Source organism: Vanessa cardui, chromosome 14 (genome assembly GCF_905220365.1).
Source record: "Vanessa cardui chromosome 14, ilVanCard2.1, whole genome shotgun sequence".
Classification (NCBI taxonomy): domain Eukaryota; kingdom Metazoa; phylum Arthropoda; class Insecta; order Lepidoptera; family Nymphalidae; genus Vanessa; species Vanessa cardui.
The window spans coordinates 14,349,939-14,372,671 of NC_061136.1; the positions used below are offsets into that span (position 1 = coordinate 14,349,939).

General features: G+C 35.5%; 1 protein-coding gene across 1 annotated transcript in view; it reads right to left on the reverse strand.

Annotated features, from left to right (window-relative positions):
* Positions 1-958: 958 nt before the first annotated feature.
* The window catches only part of LOC124535215 (vesicular acetylcholine transporter), a 29,467-nt gene continuing 7,692 nt past the window's right edge, over positions 959-22,733 (reverse strand). The window contains exon 3 of the mRNA XM_047111338.1: positions 959-5,008. Within this exon, the coding sequence (XP_046967294.1) occupies positions 3,050-4,858 (1,809 nt within the window). The 5' untranslated portion in view covers positions 4,859-5,008 and the 3' untranslated portion in view covers positions 959-3,049. The remainder of the gene's footprint in view (positions 5,009-22,733) is intronic.

Sequence of the window (22,733 nt, forward strand, 5' to 3'; positions counted from 1 at the left end):
CCCCGACGAAAATACATTTTCACAAATCATATAAATAGCTGCACAAGCTGTCGAACTTTACATAAACAATGTACCATAACTTTTGTTCAGAACAAGTTTCATTAAATTTAAATCATCCATTCATTTGTTAATAATATATATAATTACATTTAACTGAATAACGCTTCATAGATATGAATTTGTAATGATATTTGATGCGTTATATTCTTTATAAACAGTTACTCTTAAACTTACTCACACACATTGTGATTTGTTTTATTTGAAGAAATATGTATCGTGAAAATGCAATTATGTATCATACAGAGTCGGGAGCGAAAACATTCGTGCGTTTTAAAATAATGTGCTCTGAATCGTCCCTACGAATACTATTGTACTTTGCAGGCTACCGATACCTCCGCGAGGATATAGTCAGACACACATCTTCGCTTGCCTCCAAATAAAATCGCAAAATAATCAATGACTACTTTTTCAATTGTGAATTAGAGTTTAAAGAATGCGTTGATATACCTCAATTGTCAAATCCAAAATGTCGTTTCAATGTTATCCTACATTTCGTCCGGTCGATAGCTGAGGTCAGCTGTCAGTTGTAATATGTCTTAGATATTTTATCGTCGTAATAATATCTGAGTAGAAAATTAAACTGTGACAAAAATATCGATTAATCAATCCGATATAATGAGAACCAGAAATCGACTTAAATTCGTAGTTGTATTTGTTTTCGCTACAAACTTCTGAGAACCGTCGCACTAAATCATAGGTTTAATCTTCCAAAGATATCTATACAGAGCTGAAAGAGAACATAAGTTCTTTTTATTCAAAAAACATTATAATCTAAAGTATAACTACCTCTATTGATTTTGATTCTATCTGGAAACTTGGGTTGTTTTCTTAACTTCTACTAGTTTTTTAATTGAATTTTCATTATTAAAATATTTTAGGTATTATTCAAATACTGCCATATGTCGTACAATACAAATAAAACATCAAATTATATGTAACGACATTGATCACATAGGTTCTGTGGTCGCTTCTATCGCTTTTAAGCCTCATAAATAAAAATGATCGCCATCTTGTTTTGCTTCGTATTTTACGCATTGACGAAATTGTCATCCAATTGAGTTGAACCGATATAAAATCGTTGTTGCCACTTACTTAATGCCATTAAATAGGGCGGAAATTTCTTGAATATTATTACGACAAAGTTCAAGGAGATATCACAACGCATACCGGGTATTAGCTATATTTTTGTGAAATATAAGTTATCAATAATTCACAATTGATACTGTAGTCAAAAGCCTCGTAAGAAGTTAATTTAAATAATTATATTCACATTAATCTCTTTACTTTACACACTCTTTCAATTGACATGTCGGGCTCGTCACGTTTTCTTGTACAATTAAATAGTAATTTTTAATTTTGTATCAATTATAACCGAGTTGTGAATATCCTTGTCAGGTCATTGCGGCGGGAGTTCTACAGCCTTCGTTGATTTATACGTAGATTTTATAATTTTGATAATCCAACATTTGATATGTTTTTGAACAGTCTTATATATTTGATAAAATATAGTATTTTGTTAAGATTCCATCAAGCTTTTTATTTTCATGCCATTTTCATTCACGACTTTGACCAAACCACACGCTTCCATCTTTCAACTCGCCTCATAATTTGCACATAGGAACTCTTTGACCCACCGAATGACCTCAATGCTCTTCAAACTTGTCACGCTACAGCTAAACAATACATCGATATATTACGCGGCTAAAACCAGCACATAACTACTGTACAATAAGAGAAAAATACTTACAATGCTACGACTTAGCCTAAGTGAATCAAAAGATTCTGATATGTTTCGTTACCTTGGTTGCAACTTTATCACAAGTTGATCTTAAACCTCTAATTGATATTATAATTGATTATGTTAAATACGAATTGATAGCGAGATGTAACACCGATACTGCTAAGCACTAGACACTCAGTACGAGACTAATGTTTAACGTTACGACGTTACTCCTTCGTTATAACGTTACGTTACGCAACGTTATTTTTACGAATTTAATTCTCATTTAATTTTTATATATTTTGATATTTCGCATAATATATTATTATTCAATATGTCAAACGATGTAGTTTTAAATCGTTTTAATCGTGTTACCACATTTCTGGAATCAGACTATTTGATTCTGTTTGCTTTTTGCGAAATTGCGAACTTTAAATATTAATTAAATTCGTAAAAAACATACTCACTAAATTATATATTTAAAAATAATTCTTGCTTTCCTTAACAAACAGATTTAAACCGAAGTTTACAATCTCGAAGCCTCTTAAAGAAAGCACGAATAGTTTGTTTGTACAGTGCATACGAGTACGTACGTTACGATAGCTTAAGTTAAATAACTAATAGATGCAAGTGCCATTTAAAATTTACAAATAGTTAGACCTCTTTACATCAATTTTAATTTAATAACGTTCTCGCACGATTTTCAATCTTTAATCCTATGATCTAAGCTACATATAAATACTTCTTAATTTTTCTTAAATTGCTTCGAGAATATTCATTTGAATAGCATTTAATAATTTGAGATAACGTGTATACAACACCACATTAATTGTTTCTTTAAATATGTCTTCAGCTGCATCGCAGTCGTTTCTTTCATATACATAATTATCTTAATCTTTAAAAATTAAGGAGAGATTATGAACGTAAGACCTCATCGGCTCTTAGTTCTAAATATTATAAGATGCAACAATTAGTTTTGAACAATTCAAGATCAACAAGAACCCTGGCTGCCCACGAAATGACTTCGCAGCGTGTACTGATTTTTAATGTAATTAAATGTCCACGACACGATGACGCCATCTCGTGGGCGGCGCAGACACACTACAGTAGAGATTATTATAAGCACAGTAAGGTTATAGACATCTAATCGAAGGTTAAACATTGCCGCCGGCTGGGCGCGGCTCAGTGATCGAAGTTATCAACTATATGAGACATTTATAAATACACAACAAGTAGGTTCAAAAATATAGACAACAATACTAAATTGCTCTAGAAGCCTTGTCGGAAGGGGTTCCTGATCGGATTCGGTGTTGGGGCCGGCGCAGGCGCAGGTGCTGGAGCTGGAGCTGGTGCAGGTGCCGTTCCTGGAGCCCTGAAGGGATTGCTCGGAGTTGGCTGCGGTTGCGCTGGCAGCTGCCGTGGCTGACTATATGCCTCTTGCTGAAAGCCTTGCTGCTCATACCCTTGCGAATAATTTTGATAACCTTCCTGGTAGTCGTACCTCGATTGGTCGACGTTGGATTCTTGCATCGAGTCGCCCTCACCCGGCACGCTGGTGTATTCCAAGTGATTTTTGAACTCACCGTTTACCGGTCTCTGATCTTGCATGCTATAAGTTTGGTATTCCTTATCAGGCGGATCAGCCATCAGAATATTCGCTTCGTTCTCGAACGGCTTGAAATCATAAATATGCCGGAGATACATCAGAACAGGAGCATAAAGAAGATTACTGAACGCTATAAAAAGATTCAGCGCTGTGAATCCTATTGCTTCGACCACTTCGCCAGCTATGATGGGGCCGACCGCATAGGCAAAGGAATATGATATATCGGCAATGGCGTAGATACTCCCATACACAGACGAATACCGGACATCCACGAGGTAGCCAAGAGTGGGCAGTAAGGCCGTATCAATGAGGGCGATGCCGAAACAAATACCGCAAATCGGTATCATCAGCATCTTATACGAGTTTGCAAATGGAATAATGAAACAACACAATCCTTCCAAAGCTAAGCCTCCAGCAGCCATTAACCACTGTTGCTGTGGATATTTTTTCGCCATTTTCACCGTTATCACTACGCCGAGAACGTGGGGGAAGAACGCTGGTAACCAAATCATACCAATCTTCCAATTATCCTTTGTTAGGTTATCTTCCATCCAAAGAGAGATCGTTGGTTCCAAAAACGCTAATGCAACGTTAGACATCATGAGGGCCCCAGCGCACACAGCTATGTAAGGATCCATTAGAAGTCTCCAAATAGGTGTACTAGCAGGTTTTGGCTGAGAAGCTTCCTTCATTTGTGTTTTTAACGGTTTCATTACAAGTAGGAGCATGAATCCGTCCATAAGTGATATTAACGCAAGAATAAGGAAGGGAACTTCTTTTCCTGCAAATTGGTATAATGCTCCACCGAAGGGCGGTGCGACGAGACAACCAAAACTGATAAACGCCAAGGCGATACCGAGCGCCTTCGATCGTTCGTTTTCCTCGGTGAACCTGTCAGCTATCATTGCCAATCCAGAAGTGTCAGCAAAAGCAGAACCGACCCCTTGAAGGCTTCTCGCAAAGAATAGCATGCTGTAGCTTCGTCCGCATGCGAATATCGACGTAGACAGAAACATTATGATGAGCCCAATCATCATGGGTATGTCGTATCCTATTCGGTCGATTAAGGCACCGGAAAATGGATTTATCATCAACTGCACTATCGCCTTTGAAGCGAAGAGAACTCCTGTGGCGGAATCCTGCCCTTCGTGGGAGGCTGGGATGATCTTAGTCGGTATTATGGTTCTATTGCCTTCCTTGTAAGGAGGTAGAGTTACGACATGGTCGTACCCTGCCTCGCCCCACGCTCCGATGTAGCGTAAGTAATCTGGTATAATCGGCACGATAACCATGTACAGCATGTTGTCTAGTAGAAGGGCTATGGATACTATAACTAGAATGATCTTTCTCTGAGAGGTGGGCTCCTTAATCTTCTCCCATAGTATCTCGCGCACCTCTTTCACCTCGAGGTTCACGACGGGAATCGCGGAACTGTCGATTTTCTGCCATATTGTTTGCGGACCCTCCGCCATCTTGATTGTTTTTAGTAAGCTTGACTTAAGAAATGTATCTGTCTCGAGAAACTACTACCATCGCTTCGCTTATGTCCCGATGTCTTCCCGCTTACTGATCATTTGCAACTTGATGCCTTTCGCCGCAACCCTCGATTGGGACTTCGGAACCTGACAACAGACAGAAATGATCATTTAATTTTCATTTCCTCGTCACAGTAATAGAATGCCCGGTAGAGGGCGTTTGCTTTCAAAAGGAATTTGATCGATCTTTGTTTCTGTTGGTTGACATGGTTCCTCTATCCCAGATGTGTATTATATTACATAATCTGCAACTGGCAAAGACGATTCAGAGTCCTTTTGAATACAATATCAGAAGACTTAAATATAAGTGATCAGTGTTCATTGAGTTGGCTTTACTTTATTTTAATATTTCAAACAAAACTATTTATGTCACTTTACTTTTAAGTGTTTGTAGGTAAATAAGTTTTAAATTAATTTCACCGAAACGAATGTTTTTAAATTTAACATAATTTTTATGTGCCGGTAACAACACAATATTAAGGATACAGAGTGTACCGAAACCCTTTTTTGATTATTTTGGTGAAGGATTACTTATATTAAAGCTCGCTATTAGCAGTGGAAGAACTATTTATAATAGAGGTAATGAGTCCTTATTCAACAAGCTTTTGTTTAGAACAACAAACCGATTAAGCACAATTTTTTGTACTAGTTCCAATACGATTATAATGCTTGCATTACAAATTTTAATTCAATTACGATTTAAAGATGAAAGTTTTATACTCTAAATAAACATTATACCAATTTATAATCCCCACCCTCTTCACTTTGTGACATAGTTTTGACAACTTTTGACATAGTTGTGTATGTACATACATTTTAGTGAATTGAACAATTTATATAAATAAATATTTCACTGAATATTTGTATATAAATTGTGCGAAGGTTTTCTCCCAACAGGGGTTCTACTATAACTATTAAATATAGGATTAAACAAGCTACTCGAACGATATTTTGATGACTTGTTTGCAACAAATTCCCCACAAACAGTTTCTGGAGCGATGGTAACGACTTGTTTCGCCAAAATCCAATTTACGTCGTCAAGCGTCGCAGTCAGGCAACCTCATTACGAGTACAAAGGACGCTCGCCTCGTTTCCTATTCACGTTAACGGATCTGTTTCGTTTCATCGACGAATCACTTTTTACGAAATCTTTTTATATTTTGTTTGATCATAGTCAGATCATTAGATTATTTTAATAATTATGAAATTATTTGCTGCTGCTGCTTTTTTAATAATCGTAGTCTATTTTGAATTAACTTGAAATTAAATAATAAAAAATATATATATATATTTTTAAGAATAGTAGCCATGTTTCAAATTAATTAAGGAATTATTAATATTCCAATTCACAATTCTTTTAAGCTTATCAATAGTCATAGTACATATTGAAATGTGGCCAATATTGATGCCGCGACTTTTACAGCGCTAGGCGGTTCGTAAATTATTGCGCTATTGATTTTCAAACTGAGAATCTTGGAGACTAAAACTAGGAGATGCTTCACGTTGCGAAGTAAGTTTTAGTACATAATTAATATACAAGAAGCTGCATTTCGTAGTTATGCATCCATATCATTTATCATAAGAAGACAATCCCCTTCAAAACAGAAGCCATATTTCCCCAATAATAGTTTATCTCGACATTCATTTTATGAAGCCTCGCAGCGAGGCAGCCTGCCTCTCGAAAGGGGCATCCCTAAAGAGGATAGAAACCCAAAGCGGACGGACAAAGAATTTCAATGAAGAAAAATGTTAACAAGGAAGGGAGCGAAGGTTTTTCACGCTCAATGGAACTCGCGAGACCATTGATGTCGTCGACATCGTCGGAATAAATTGCACCTCTGCGGGAGGTTCTCACGATTCGCGATTTACTTTTAAAAAAATAAATTGATTCTTTTTTATTCAGACTTTGAGTGCCGGGCAGCAAATATTTGAAACGAGTCACATCTTCAAAACATCGATGCTTACAACAAGAAATATAACGGCTAAATTAGAGGGGAATTATTTTATAAGTATCAAAGTGAAAGTAAGAAAGTTAGAAAAATTGTACAGATTTTTTATCTGACCATAACCTACCTACCAATATGAAAATAGCACGTTCAATCTCTAACTCTTTTTTTATCGTTCTCACTAATAACACATGCTTAGTGTTCAGTCAGGGAAAGTAGAAATATTTATGTATAAAAATACTAATTACATAAATGGTAAATACAGTTACCTAAAAGATGGGGACATCTTCAGACCAAATCACGTCACTTCCCCTTTAAAAGATTTAATTAAACGTGACGCTGACCGACAAGGGACAAGAAACTCAGTAGTTTCAGCCTTTTTTTAATAACTAGCTGAACATAAAATTAAATACATGAAAAACAGACCACTACCTCCAAGCTCTTGAATCATCTATACATAAATTATATTATAAGGTTAAAGTTGAATCGTTGATTTTTACACGATATGAATATACAACAAGCACTCTTGACCGAAATTTGACCGTGGGTTACTCGAAAAACTAACCAGCTGTGTGGGAGATATGTTATAGTTGACTATGTGTGTGTGTTTGTGTGTACAAAAACAACTGCATATTCCCTCATTTCACAGTCCGGTGGCACATGAGCGGAATAAGTGCGTTCTGAGGGTAATATTCTTGACAAATTCTAGATAGAAAAACCGAATAATTTATATTGGGAACACAAGGATACGAACAGATTGATTGATTTAATATTCATTTTTCAATATTTATAAATGTCCACTAAAGTATCTCATATAAAAAAAAATCATAATGTAAAAAGTACTTAAAAAGCAAGAATTATCACAAATATAAGTATATACTAGTTTTCGGTTCATTTGGTCATGTTAGGCCAGTCACACTGTCATTACTCATTATTATTTATTACTTAATATAAAACAAAGTCGCTTAACGCTGTCTGTCCCTATGTATGTTTATATCTCGTGATTCAAGGGGAAGGTTTTCGTATATAATAACATGGACATTTTAGTAAAGAAATACTGATAATTTTAGAAGTTTATAATGCGATGTTGTTAATTAACAAATTCTGTAGTGTATTTAGTATCAGTATTGCACCCGTGCGAAGCCGGGTCGGGTCGCTAGTAACCTATAAAACTGATATAGTTAATGGCAGGTGAAATATAAAAGTGAAATGAAAACGAATCGAGTTGAGATCGTTTCGGCTATCTGCAGTGAAATCTTGGAACGTCACGCGATCGCTGCCGCCGCTACACGTAAGCGGGTCAGGGCTACGAAACTAATAAGCTAGGAATTATATCGACTTACACGTAGCTGTTGTAGCAATAGAAAATGTATTAACTCGTTTTTTATTATAATATAACCTTGAGAATCGAAAAGGTCATATAATCCAATTCTAAAAAATGTCACCAGTAGAAAGCTTAGTTATTCCTACATGGTGTACATTTTTATTTATTATTTTAAGTGCGTCGTGGATATAATACAGATATTATAAACGAGACTTTTTATCGTGAAGGATATAACAGTGTTAAATACATATATATCCACCAATGGTTGAAGTTTGAAGAACTACATGAACTACATGTGAATCTTAATTAACAATTATGAGAGCAAATCCCGAGCAAATAAAACTGAATTTTCATGTTCTTAACTAAACAAACGAAGGGTCGAAGAAAAGCCTTTACTCCAGTAAAAATATGTACTTAGAAGATATTTTCACAGTCTGCTATAATTATAAAAGTTTATTGAAAACTTGCTTTTCTTCGCTTCTCTCCTTAGTGATTAAGTTCTTGTAAGATAAATGGCTTAGAGAGCTTTATCATGCTTATGGAATAAATCAAGCAGATTGTAAATTGTATTTTGTAATTGTGTTTAGTTATTTATAGTCATAAACAATTATGTATTTTATATACTTATTACTTAAACGCAACATACAGCCATAGCAAGAAGTAAGATATTCCATACTTTATAACGTAATATAATGAATAATGTTGGATTATAAAGAATATATTTCTGAGCATCTACATTCAAAGACAGCGGAATAGGTCAAGTGTCGTCGACTGGAGAGCGCTCGTACCCGCGCCGAGCGAACAATATATTACGTGAAATACCAGCCCGATGGAAACCTAAGCTGAACTTACTAAAATAACTACCTAATATTTATATTACAAACTTTACTAGGGTTGCCTGCATATGATTACTTTTGGGACTTATTAATTTGTGACAAATGTAACTCTATCAAGGATATACTATAAAAAAAGTTTACAAGTATGATCTCAGCCATACTTGTGACACAAAGAACGAACTAACGACAGAAGATGCTACATTTTTTATTTTTTTGTTGAATAAACTGAGCCAATATTCAGCAAGAGCGTCACACACTCATACCAATGCACGCCAGTTTTATTTGAACGTGGGGGCGCGCCTTTGTGACTGAATAGAAAAACCAACTACTAAAAATATAACATATAAACTGGAACACATACGATTTAACGTAAAAACACCAGAATAAAAATAACCATAAATAAATCTTTAAATTGTGAATTTTGAGAACACGTAATAATTACTCATTTTAATTAAGTCCGTCATAAAGCGTGTACACATTGACGTTACGTCATAATTATAATATTGAATTATTAAGCTAATTGTAACTCATACATAACGAGAATATAAAACACGATACGTACAAATTGTTTAAATTTTAATACGAATTTATTAACCAAAGCCATTTCGCGTCGGAACAAAAAGCTTGTGTACTTACTTATAAACTAATCGATAGATTTTGATGCGGTTTTCGCGACTATTTAGATTATTTATTGAGGAAGGTTTTTATGTATTAAACATTATTATTAAATACATATAATAGTAGCCATTATTGTACATACCCACGGGCAAATGTACGATGTATGTATGAATGATACGTGGTCATCATTACCAACCGACATTCATAGTTGCTGTAAGAATCCATAAACACTCCTTAAAATTTCTTAAACCTATCGTATGTTGTTCCTTGTATTTACAGACCGAACAAATCAATAGATATTTTGTATCGCCTACTCTGTTTAGCGGTATCTACCTACCCGGGCGTGCACAAGGCCACATTTAGCCACCGATAGATTTAAACTTCAATAATCACGCTATATTTGAAGCTCAAATTATCGACAGTATTAAACTAATTCATATTCATGAATGTCTGTCTATTCGTATTCTATATTTGAAACTTGACTCACCACTAGCTAACGTATAAAACAGTGTATATAACACAGACTATAAATTAAAACTAGCGCTCACAACGAAACGATATGAAAATGCTGGAACGTCGCGTGACTCTGTTCCCGGTCGGAGAAAATTAAATGTCGCACCGTAAGGGCAAGTGTAGCGTGTTTGAAACATGGTCATGACATTTTTATATTTGTACGTGTTTATGTAGAAATGCTTTTTATTTCTAAGCTTTGCCAATTCATAAACACAGGTATATTACTGAAAATAAAATTATACATGTTGATTTTTAAAATATTATGTGAAAATTATAAATCAGGCATAGTGAAACAAAGTTACACATGCGTTGATTTTCAAGCAGAATGTATAGGTTACACGTATATTAAATTGTATTTAATTATCATAGCAATATTATTCCATAATTGATAAGGAAGAATATCGACTAACTTTCTTACCCATTCTTCTGGGCAGTATCCACATTCTGAATGATTCATATGTTTTCAGATTCATACCCACCCTGGCTTTGCACGTGAATAATTAAGGCTACACCCCGCGGCCTTCCCTTTAAACGCTAAAAATAAAACAACGCAATCAAATTTAATGATACAATCAGTATCGAGCACAGATTGGCCAAATGTAATACGTTTTCACGCGCCGGGCCTTTTTTCGTATTCAAAATGTATTTAAGCCGTATTGTTAATAAATTCGTAAATATAATCGCCGTAATAACATTTACTCTTGTATGCCAGAACACTCTAACATGTTTTTTTTTTAATAAATAAATAAATATGAGACAACATCACATACATTGCTCTGATCCCAATGTAAGTAGCTAAAGCACTTGTATTATGGAAAATCAGAAGCAACGACGGTACCACAAACACCCAGACCCTAGACAATATAGAAAACTAATGATAATCTACATCGACTCGGCCGGGAATCGAACCCAGGACCTCGGAGTGGCGTACCTATGAAACCCGGTGTACACACCACTCGATCACGGAGGTCGTATAATTATTAAACCCTTCAGCAAATTAGTTACCCGATACCAAAAGTACGTTTCATTCGATCGCTCCAATCAGTTATGAATACACTCGAAATTCGGTTATACCCGAAACCTCTCATCTCGTAACGCTTAGACTCGTACACACTCGGCTGGAGTACACTCGTAATTACAATTCAAGGTTCGGATTACAAAGGGATGGAAGTGCGTTCACGTTCCAAAGATGCTCAAACCTCTAGCTCTGGTTACAAATAATTGTACGGAATAGTTGTACAGTCAAAATTTGATATATTGATTGAAATAAAAATTAAGTAAGCGTGGAAATAACATTGCGTGTTTAAGTTTCTACTTTGCTATCCCTTTTTATTTTTTTATTCTCATAAGTATGTTTCATTACCAAGGCAAGCTCATATTTATTATTTTACTAATCATTCAATCTTTTACAAACAACCGTTCCTTAACAATAGTTTAGTAGACGTAACTGAAGAAATTCATATATTTAAAACTTACAGATTCATAATTCAGGATACTATTTATAAAAAAAACATTGAAATATAAATACTTCTTTGTAAAAACATTATCAAACGCGATCATCTCATTGCCGTCAAATCTCTAAAACACTGCGGTGCGTGATGTGAATATAAATAATTACACTCGCCCTCGCCCCCTAGGGCGCCCCCCCTCGCTAACGGGATTATATCGGAGGTAAACAGACGTATTAAAATCGAATGAAATTGCAATTTCTACGACACACCCCGCTGAGTACAGACGCAGGTAACTCTAACATACCTAACTTGTATTATACTTGTATTTTAAAAACAGCAGTTTAATGTTATTATTTTGTTGTTTGGTCTCTTTATTTTGATAGATTATAGTTTTAGGACGGACGTTGTATTACATTATGTCATACTACACAGTTAATTTAATATGAATTATTTGTTGCACCCCAGGTTAATAACCCTTTACATTTTACAACTTAAACAAGAAGTTCTATAAGATATGTATATGTATGAATATACTCATATAATACTTGGGGTGTGAATGGAGATGTACTGTTGATCACTGAGCATATGAAACAAAATTGAAAACATTAACACAAAAAAACACAAGTGTTACAGGAGAACTGCGATTATTAGTATTAGCTTATTAGTTTTGTAGTTAGTTGTTGCTGTTTATTTGAGGCAGGAATAGCTTACATGAGCGGCTTCATTTAAATACTTTGTATTATTAATTACTGTTTTTGGTTCTGCGTCTCGGTGCCCTGCGGGTGTACAGTCGGCGTCTTCAAAGGGCAGGTGAGCTAGGGCGAGGTAATTCACGAGGGTGTACTGTTCCGCAGGAGGGGAGTGACCTTCAAGCATGCAACGAAACGCTACCACTATTTAGACTCTATTTTGAGCTGCATAAGACTCAAATTTACGTAACAATTTCGCGCAATTTTCAACCTTACTTACACAAAGATAAGGATCAACTCTCGAATAAATACGTTATACAACAGAATCGCAGACAGGATTTTGCAGGGAATAAGTCGTGAATTTTTTAAAAGGCTTTTTCAGTCGGGGCTCCCGTTAATAATTAGTGGAGTTAATTTTTTTTATTCATCAAACTTTATTGTGCCGGCATAATAGGTGCTCGCAATTTAATCATGTTTAATGTTAAGGGTTTTTGATCACAATACAATACTATAATTTAAGCAGCAATTCTTTTGTTTGTTTATTTTAGGAGATCTGTTAGCAATAAAAACACAATATGGAGGTAGTCATACTCAAATACTTGAATATTTGATATCTGAGTGTATTTATCCCAACTGTAAATTAGTACCAAACCATGATACTCTTTATTCATGTTTATTGATTGTAAGACTGTCTGAGCCTGTGCTTATTACACAAAGAACTCGTAACATTTTAGAGTACAGTTACAAGGAGAATACGTCTTCGCCAGATGCTTCGTATGCTAGTCATCCCAAGATGAATATTAAACTAATAATTAAGAATATAGAATTTGTTTATTTAAAACATTACATTAGAAACTTTTTTTCCATAAAAAACCCTTTCTCGCGAATCAATTTATCTATGAAACCGTATCAAAATTTTAAAGATCTAAACATACATAGGGACAGGCGGTAAGTGACGTATTAAATGAATTTAATTTAAACATGATATTAACGGATACAGCACAGGTCGGATACTGTAAACAGCTTAAGAGATTTTAGCACGACGCTAACCGAAGGGAGTCTCAATTGTTCTTTCACCTCTCGACCTGCTGTTGACAGCTTCCCGCCGCCTACGGAGCCGTCACAAGTACTCGTAATACCTACGGCATTATTATATATATTTACACTATAGTAATAATATTGTGTATTATATAACTTTTTTTTATGTTATAGGTTGGCGGACGAGCATATGGGCCACCTGATGGTAAGTGGTCACCATCACCCATAGGCAATGACGCTGTAAGAAATATTAACTATTCCTTACATCGTCAATGTGCCTCTAACCTTGGGAACTAAGATGTTATGTCCCTTCTGCCTGTAGTTACACTGGCTCACTCACCCTTCAAACCGGAACACAACAATACTGAGTATTGTTATTTGGCGGTAGAATAACTGATGAGTGGGTGGTACCTACCCATAGGGACTTGCACAAAGCCCTACCACCAAGTGCAAAGCCCTACCACCAAGTAAGACTACTAGTTGTAGACCGCGACTTCGCTCCCGTTTTGAGGGTTGTTTGCCAAAAAAGTATGTGTTAGGCAAAAAAAGTAACCCATGTCCTTCTATTAAGTTCAAGTTTGCTTCATACCAAATTTCATCAAATTCGGCTCATTAGCTTTGTCGTGAAACAGAAAAACACAGACAGACAGAGTTACTTTCAGATTTATAATACTAATATAGATTTCATCAAAGTAGTTTCGCTTAAAATAAATCTTATTCCTCATTTAGTCAGAATGACCATAGTAGTATTGCTGTGGTCCGGTTGCTGTTTGGTAGAATAAATGGCAAGTGGTACTATCACAATGGCAGCAAAAAGCCCAACCGGCGGGGTCTCAAACGCGCGCTTGCGCAAACTATCGTAGATGTTTTCCATGCGATTTCCTTTAAATAGTAAAACAAGGCCGAACGAAACCTTCTTTCGTATTCACAATCCTGAGTCGTTAAGGCGTTACGAAAATAAATCTCTTAGCATCTTGCATACTTTACGTTGATAAGAATCTTTAAGAATCATCACTCGTGCGCGTCCTCGCCTAACGAGGTCCGCCGGCGATAGGGCACGAACACACTTGACCTTTGTCTCGCTAGGGCGCTTCAAGCCCTTTGTATTTCGAGTGCTTTCGTTTCACAGCCCGCGGTGCTTTGTTTAGCATGTACGCTCCGTACTTTGTATTTTATTTTTTTCCTTTTGTTATCGTTTTTCAGTCAATTTATAATAAAAACTTTTATAAATCAGCTGTATATTAGTAGATTATACAGCTAAATCTTCCTCGTGATCTATTCTGTTTGGGAACCGTATGAAAATCTGTTCAGTAGTTGTAGGTGCGATAGACTTTGATTTTATAATATATAGCTATTTGTAAACGATCAGTTTTACAACCGGAATGAAAACGGATACAATATCTAGAGACGTGGAGAAATCTATACCGCATTCAACTCAGAAAAGTCTGAGTACTTAAACATCAAGCTAGCAGCGGGTATGTGCAGGTTCTATCAAAAATAACTAACAGTCAGTAGCGACGCTTTTTTCTAATAAAAAACATATACTAATATTACAATAAATCCACTCTTTTTTACATTACCAAACATTCATAAAATAAATGAGCAATATCGTATTATTTTGGAAAATAAGTATCCTAAATCATTATAAACAGATAAATAAATAACTAATGGGGCTTTGAAATCGAATAAGTTGTAACAAAAACAGAACGTCTAAAAGATTATTTTCAATACAGACCCGAAAGCGGAAACGAAAATGTAAACGAGAGAATAAATTGCTTTTTTTTCAGGCATTTTCAAGGGGAGAATGGGTAAAACTGGATTATATCGCCAGAGTCCCCGGGGAGAGGGGGAGAGCCGGGTAGGGGGAAGTTGGCAAAGTCAACTGTAATCCCGTTTGACGAGTTTGGGTTAGTGTGGCGTGCGGAGCTAGATCGACCTTATCCTCACGTCGGCTGAGTCGGCTTGCTTATCTTTGCTTTCATTTAAAATGCTCTTTTGTTAGGCTTAGTGTTTATTGTACTATTGTTTTTTTTTTGCAATTTATTTTTGAATTTTTCAATATTGCATGTTGCAACATAGATTGCTTGCAACTTTGTAAGGAAAATAAAAGCTTAGTAGAATGGTAAAGTTACGCTTTTATTTCTATTTCTAATTTTATCTATACTAAACATAACAAAATTGGAGTGTCTGTGTGTAATATTAAAATAACCATTTTTTACTCAATGTATATGTATTTATACACGGTACATATGCCAAAATAGCATTTTTTACAATTTTTGTCGGTCTGTCTGTCTGTTTGTTTGTTCCTGCTAATCTATGGAATGGCTGGAAAGATTTTGACGGGACTTTCAGTGGCAGATAACTGTTATAATAGGGAGTAACTTAGGATACAATAATATTTCTTTTTTCACACACAGCACAGCACAGCTAGTCTTACATAATATAACATTGAAGTAACATCGCTGACATTTTGTACAAACGTCATAAGTTTAAATGTAACTACGGAAGTTGCAAGTACTTGCAGTTGCTCGTTTATTTCTTATTCTTAGGAAGCACTTTTGTACGCGGCGTTTTAATGCAAGAGTAAGCAACGTCGTCAAAGTAATTTTAGGTCAGCTGGTTTTTATATATATTCTCCTGTTACTGGGTGGAGATGAAGCTCACCTGGGTGCTGAGTTTCATTCCTAAGCAGAACACATTTGTAGTTACAAAAATTTCAAAATATCAAATCGATTTAAGTCGAATTTTTATTCAAGGGGAATTACTCAGTCTCAAAAAATGACGCAACATTTCAAGTTTGGTGAGTGTATTTACCTTAATTTTTTTATCGTGTAACACCACCGTGAGAATGACATTCATATATTAATCATTTCTGATTCACGTTCTTGATATAAACTACTAATATGGGTTTATTTAAGAAAAGAAAACAACCTCGGGTTCATTATTGCCTCGCTTAGATATAATGCTTGTCAAACGCAAACCAATATTTCATAAGTACAACCACAACAACAACAGCCTCTCAGTATTCTCACTGCTGGGCTAAAGGCCTCCTCTCCCTTTGAGGAGGTGGTTTTGAACATATTCTACCACGCTGTTCCAATGCGGGTTGGTGGAATACACACGTGGCAGAATTTCTATGAAATCCGACACATGCAGGTTTCCTCACGATGTTTACCTTCACCGCTGAGCACGAGATGAATTGTAAATACAAATTAAGCACATGAATCAGCGGCGCTTGCCTGGGTTTGTACCCGCAATCATCGGTTAAGATTCACGCGTTCTAGCCACTGGGCCATCTCAGCTCATTTCACAAGTAATAATCCAATAATCATCAGACCAAAGAGTCTCTAGATAAGAAGAAAATTCACGCTTCAAGTAATAACTTTAAAGGAAAGCATCCACGTTAATTCTAAACTTAAAATAAACAGCAAACACGACCGGCACAATATTTTCATTAGAGCGTTCGCTAACTCGACGACCAAGTGTAACAAGCTCACATTTTTCCTCCCCCGCGCACCCCTCACGTCCCTCGCCTCCATCTATCTCTTCAGAGAATATTTAATTTCGTTCCTCTTTTAGCTTAATATAAACAGACCTAGATTTACTATTTACGTTCGTATTCTCCTTTCCTGGTGTCCACTTTGTGTGTACATTTTAGATTAAGTTAAAAAAGGTCTTAAAACTAATCTAATATTTATACAGAATAGAGTTTTTTTCGAAGAGTCTAATCAAACAAGGTCTGCTTGTATGTTTGCGTGTTTATTTGGGATTAGTCAGAGAAATAGAAATATACCGCTGTTGTTGGTTCTTTGGTCCTCAATAAGCCCTTAAGGTTGAACATATGTATGTAAAGAGTAAATCGATGTTTAACTTTTTCCTCGTTTTAACTAAAATTATTTTATAAGTCAGAAAGAAATTTGATAGAACAGATCTCTCAATAGACGACCTCCTGACCGATTCAGGCCTGCATAATATAAACCGGCCAGCTATTACTGACATGCAATATATTATGTCACACTGAGCTTAGTGGAACGGATGTCCTAAGCAAGAGAGGCATCAGTTAAGGTGCTTGTCAAGACACGGACATAAACACACTGCCAACGATTTCGCCAAATTGTTGCTCAAAAACAATAAAAGACGCGAGCTGGCCAAGGGTTTAGAACACCTACATCTTAATCAAGCTTTGGAAAGTACAGCAGAATTTTCATATGCGTAATTGGTATTTAAGATTCATCTCGGGCTAGGTCGTGAAGGAAAACACTTAAGGTAAGGAAATCCCTTGCGTTGGATGGAAATCTGCCACTCTGGAGTAGCGCGGTGGATTAAGATCTAGACAGTGCATGGAGAGAAGACCTGACTGTACAATTTTTTGTCTAATTTATATTCATTTGCGTACTATTAGGTTACGTATGTGCTAGTTCCAATAAGAATACTTAAGATATTCGCAACATTACATGCAAACTAATAGTAAAATACATTTATAAATATTTTATCTACGATTCACTTCATAAATTGTTAAATTGTTACTCACAATACGGCACTAATTGGAAAGCGCCACTACAACCATTAAATTTGCACGGGCCACGGAATAGACGCGGAATAATTGCGCTGCGTAGAACGGAACGCAGGGGAATGGGGCGGATGAAGTCATTCCTCTTGAAAACGCCATGGACCGCGACCGTCTTGTCACTTCCGACCTTATTGTAATGCGATAAGTTTGATTTTTGAATAAGCGTTAAAGATACAGGATAATGTTTCCGAATGCGTGTAGTTTGACATAAATAATGATCAGAGGAGAGTGTTGTTGGATGTGTTACGAAATTTCGTTGTTCAAGAAAACATTACAAACAGTTCCTTGGTTATAATCTGTAAGCTATAATTGTAATTCATATAAACGAGGCTCCGTTTCACGTCGTTCGTCTGTTACATTATCTGTATATACATACTTTGTCTACAGTGTGAAATTAATTTCCAGTCATATTTAAGCTAGAGCGAAGAAAGTAATGCCCAATTTTTATGTTTATTAATAAAAAGTTATAATATTTCACCTTTTTCTAAACTTTTAAAATAAATCTATATTAATATTATAACGAAACGCTTGGCCCTTGGAGTAGTGGTAGAAAAAAGCTTCATTATAACACCTCGCCTCATTGCCTCCACTGGTGACAGGAGGGCTGGTTCGTTTTTTGCCCAGAGGATCAGAATTGCGATTCAACGGGGAAATGTATTTTACAACCGTACTAGATCTTAATAGTTCTGTATAAATCTTTTTTTTTCATATTTGTTTATATTTAAACATATAATGTTATTAATTCTTATGTTAATAAAATATTATAAATGTGAAAGTAACTCTATCAGTCTGTTTGTCGTTCTTTCACGACCAAACCGCTGAACCGAATTTAATAAAATTCGATTTGAAGCAAACTTGAACTTCAAAAAAGGAAATTTACTACTACTTCTTTTTTTACCTGATACATGACAATCACAAGAGCCACAACAAGCTAAATCGCGAGCAAAGCCGTGTGCGACTACTAGTACTCTTTAATCTTGTTTGGCCTTTGAATGTACTCATATTATTATTTTTATACTATTAAAATATACATATCTGAACTCTTGAAGTCTCCGCTTCTAAAAGGCACGCGAAAATGTCACGGATTCTTTGGTGTTTGTTTTGACATGGGATTGAAATGTCAAGTGGCAAAGGGGACTCCGACAATGGGGTTCGCAATTTAAACAACACGGGATGAGGACGGATGGAAATTTTTATTAGTCGCGCCAAAAACAACGTCTTAGTTGAAAATGATCTTCGTATGTGCAAAGCATACTTGCTTTTTTATTATTTGTTTTACAATGTAATAATTTATTCGGTTAATGACATTAATAAATTATTTTACATGCACTCAAATGTATTATAATAACTTACACTCGTGTATACGAATATGAAATTTAGTTATTACTTTAAATTAATAAGGCATAAAAATATTTATATGGATAGATTACGAAAACAAACGAAATAGAAAGCAACTTTGGAATAATATACAAATACTTCTAGAGTATAATAATTTCTTGATTTGAGTTGATGGTGAGCTGTATTGACTAATACACTCTACGTTAAGATTAACGATACGATTCGATAAGATTCCTCGGGCGATTTACTCGTCGGCCGCCGACCGACCAGCGGCCATCCATTTTATACGGACAGTAAACGCGATGGGCACTTTGTTCTCTGTATTAGCCATTTATTCTATCTCTGTGCTTACACGGCGAAAAGCTTTTATCCCCGCCAGACAGCGGCCATGTTGCTTTACGTGCTGATGTCCCCCTATACTCATTTTGATGTTAACTCTCATACAGTCCTTGAAAATCTTTTACTTATCTAAGAACTAGCGACCAGTCTCGGCTTCGCACGGATATAATGCTTATTCTCAATATACTATAGAATTTGTTAATTTACGACATCACATTAGAAAAAATTATAAAATGATCAGTGTTTCTTCAATATATTGTCCATGTATTGTATAAAAAACCTTCCTCTCGAATCACTCTATCTATTAAAAAAAACGCATCAAAATCCGTTGCGTAATTTTAAAGATCTAAGCATACATAGATAGAACTTATACTAGATAGATAGATAGGAATTTATACTAAGTAAAATTTTATTTCGTTACGAAAATCATAATAATATAATTGTTATGTATTTCTTTGTTAATATTAATATTATATATTCTGTTACGAAATTTTTGCTTTGCAGATTATAAAATATTAATAAATCGTGTTTTTTTTTTATATTATAATATTTAGTTACAATGTAAATAAATTCCTATTAGTTTTAGTCATTGTAACGAAGTAATACCAACATGTACAATTTATATCTCATCTGATATTTCGATTGGAAGTTCTCCAACAGATTTGACAAATGTTTATAACAGCCATCGATAAGGTCGCCCTAATACCGGATGCTGGTCGCACCATCATCGTTATTCAAGCCCCCGAGATGGGAATCTCGGTCAATTTTCCTCCCGAACGTGTTCTGAGTATTAGCGAGCCTTATCTCGAACGTCACAAATCATCTCCCCTCGCGCGTTACTGACGGCTAATTTAACGACGGCACAAAGGAACATGTGTATCGGTTACGACAGACAGCCTCACGATGAATTTAGACGATGATAACAAATAGTAGACATTTTAGAAGCTAAAATTTAAGCGATGTTATCTCTATTATATCTGATGTGCTTACAATATTAGAATAACATTCTTTAACGGATGCGTAAATTCTGTAAATATTTATTTATAACTAGCTGTGCACGCGGCCCTGATGCATTTGAATTTAACAAAAAAAATATTATAGTAGCCTAAGTTACTCCTTATTATATCAGATATCTGCCAGTGAAAGTCCTGTCGAAATCTCTCGAGTCGTTCCAGAGATAAGCAGGAACAAACAGACAGATAGACGGACAAATATTGTAAAAAATGTTGTTTTGGTATATGTATCATGTGTACATATACATGCATTGAGTAAAAAAGGGCTATTTTAATATTACAAATAGACACACCAAATTTTATTATATGTATAGATAATTTCGTATCAAAACTGCGCATAATAAATGAATACCGAATAAAACAAATGTTTATCAGTATTTACTACAAAATTCGCACGATAAAAGTCTCGTAAATAAGTTACGCGGTGACAACGTATGGGCGTCTCGCCACAGATATTATTGTCATAACGAGCGCCCTCCCCGCCTTCGACAATATATTTATACGTTCCGTTTCACGCGTCATTAGTTATAGAGAAGCGTGACGTGTTATTATTTTATTTGTATTTCATAGACTTTCAGGAATGGGGGTACAATTGATAGACTGCATGAATTGATTCATTTTAAACTTACTTACGCGATTGTTAAAATTATATTATTATTTTAATTGGTGGTAGGGCTTTGAGTTTTGACGAAGAACACATGTATCTTTAGCGAAGGTTTTGAGTTTAACTGAGCACCACTGAGTTTTCACGTATACATAATTCATCTCATGCTTGCCCGTGAAGGAAAAACTCGAAGACGCACCTGTATGCGTTGATTAAATATCAATCACATGTATACCCATGTAATACATTGGTATTTAATTAATTAATATTGATACTTACATTGAATGTATGAGGTAGCAGCGTGGTGCAATTACATAGCTCCTTACCTTCCTTAAATAGATACTTACTTAGGAGATTTTAACCGAGCAACGAGACAACAACAACAACAGCTTGTAAATTTCCCACTGCTGGGCTAAGGCCTCCTCTCCCTTTGAGGAAAAGGTTTGGAACATATTCCACCTCGCTGTTCCGATACGGGTAGCTGGAATACACGTGTCAGAATTTCAATGAAATTAGACACATGCAGGTTTCCTCACGATGTTTTCCTTCACCGCCACAAACAAAATAAGCACATGAATATTCAGCGGTACTTGTCTGGATTTGAAACTGCAATCATCGGTTAAGAATTCAAAAGTGCTTATAAAAGCCTACTTGAATAAAGTTTATTTTGATTTTGATTTTTTGATTTTTGATGCACAAGTTCTAACCACTGGGCCAACTCAGCTCAATAAAACAGGTATAGCCCGACTCGTAGGTACAGTCTCCTAACAATGTTTAGTCAATCGCAGGTCTAACAAGTTAGCGCGGAACAAACTTAATCCCTCCTTTAATAAACACGGCGTTCCCTTTGTGTCGCCCCACCACGGCTTAGTTATATCCGAACCGCAACAATACGAGCTCAAATGGAGGGTGGAGGGTGCAGATATTGTTAGCGGAGCAGCCTCAAGCTGGTTTGCACCAAATGTATAGCGCTATGCGAAGCGATGTCAGTATAAGTATTATGATATAATCTTTGTTATTTTTTGATTGTCATATAGTGTGACTCATATGCGCATTGTTGAAATATAATTGAATTTAAAATATCAATTATTTTTTAATTGAAACTCTTGTTTCTGATAATTAATATAATTTTCTGTGCGATAAGGCGCTTTGTACAATGTTGTTTGATTATGTTTAACATAACCCGTGATTTAACAATGATTCTATCAAATAGTTTTGGGGTTTAAACGGTGAGTTACCTAGTGTAATAACATTATACATCAAATTTTCTTTACGCATAAGAAGAAATAATAATAATTCCTACATTACATTTTCCGTGTTTATTGAAGACTTCTTACTTATATTTAGCCGTCTGTCTTTACGTATTTAATAACATCTTATCAAATTTATGACTACTAAAGAGCTGTATATAGCACAGATGAGTTGTGCGTTCAGTGGACCGTCAGCTTACCCTGGAAGTTGGTTGGTGTTTTTATTGGACGGTTCTATTGTTCCGTCCGGAATAGAAACATTTCTCTCAAATGAAAATTTCAT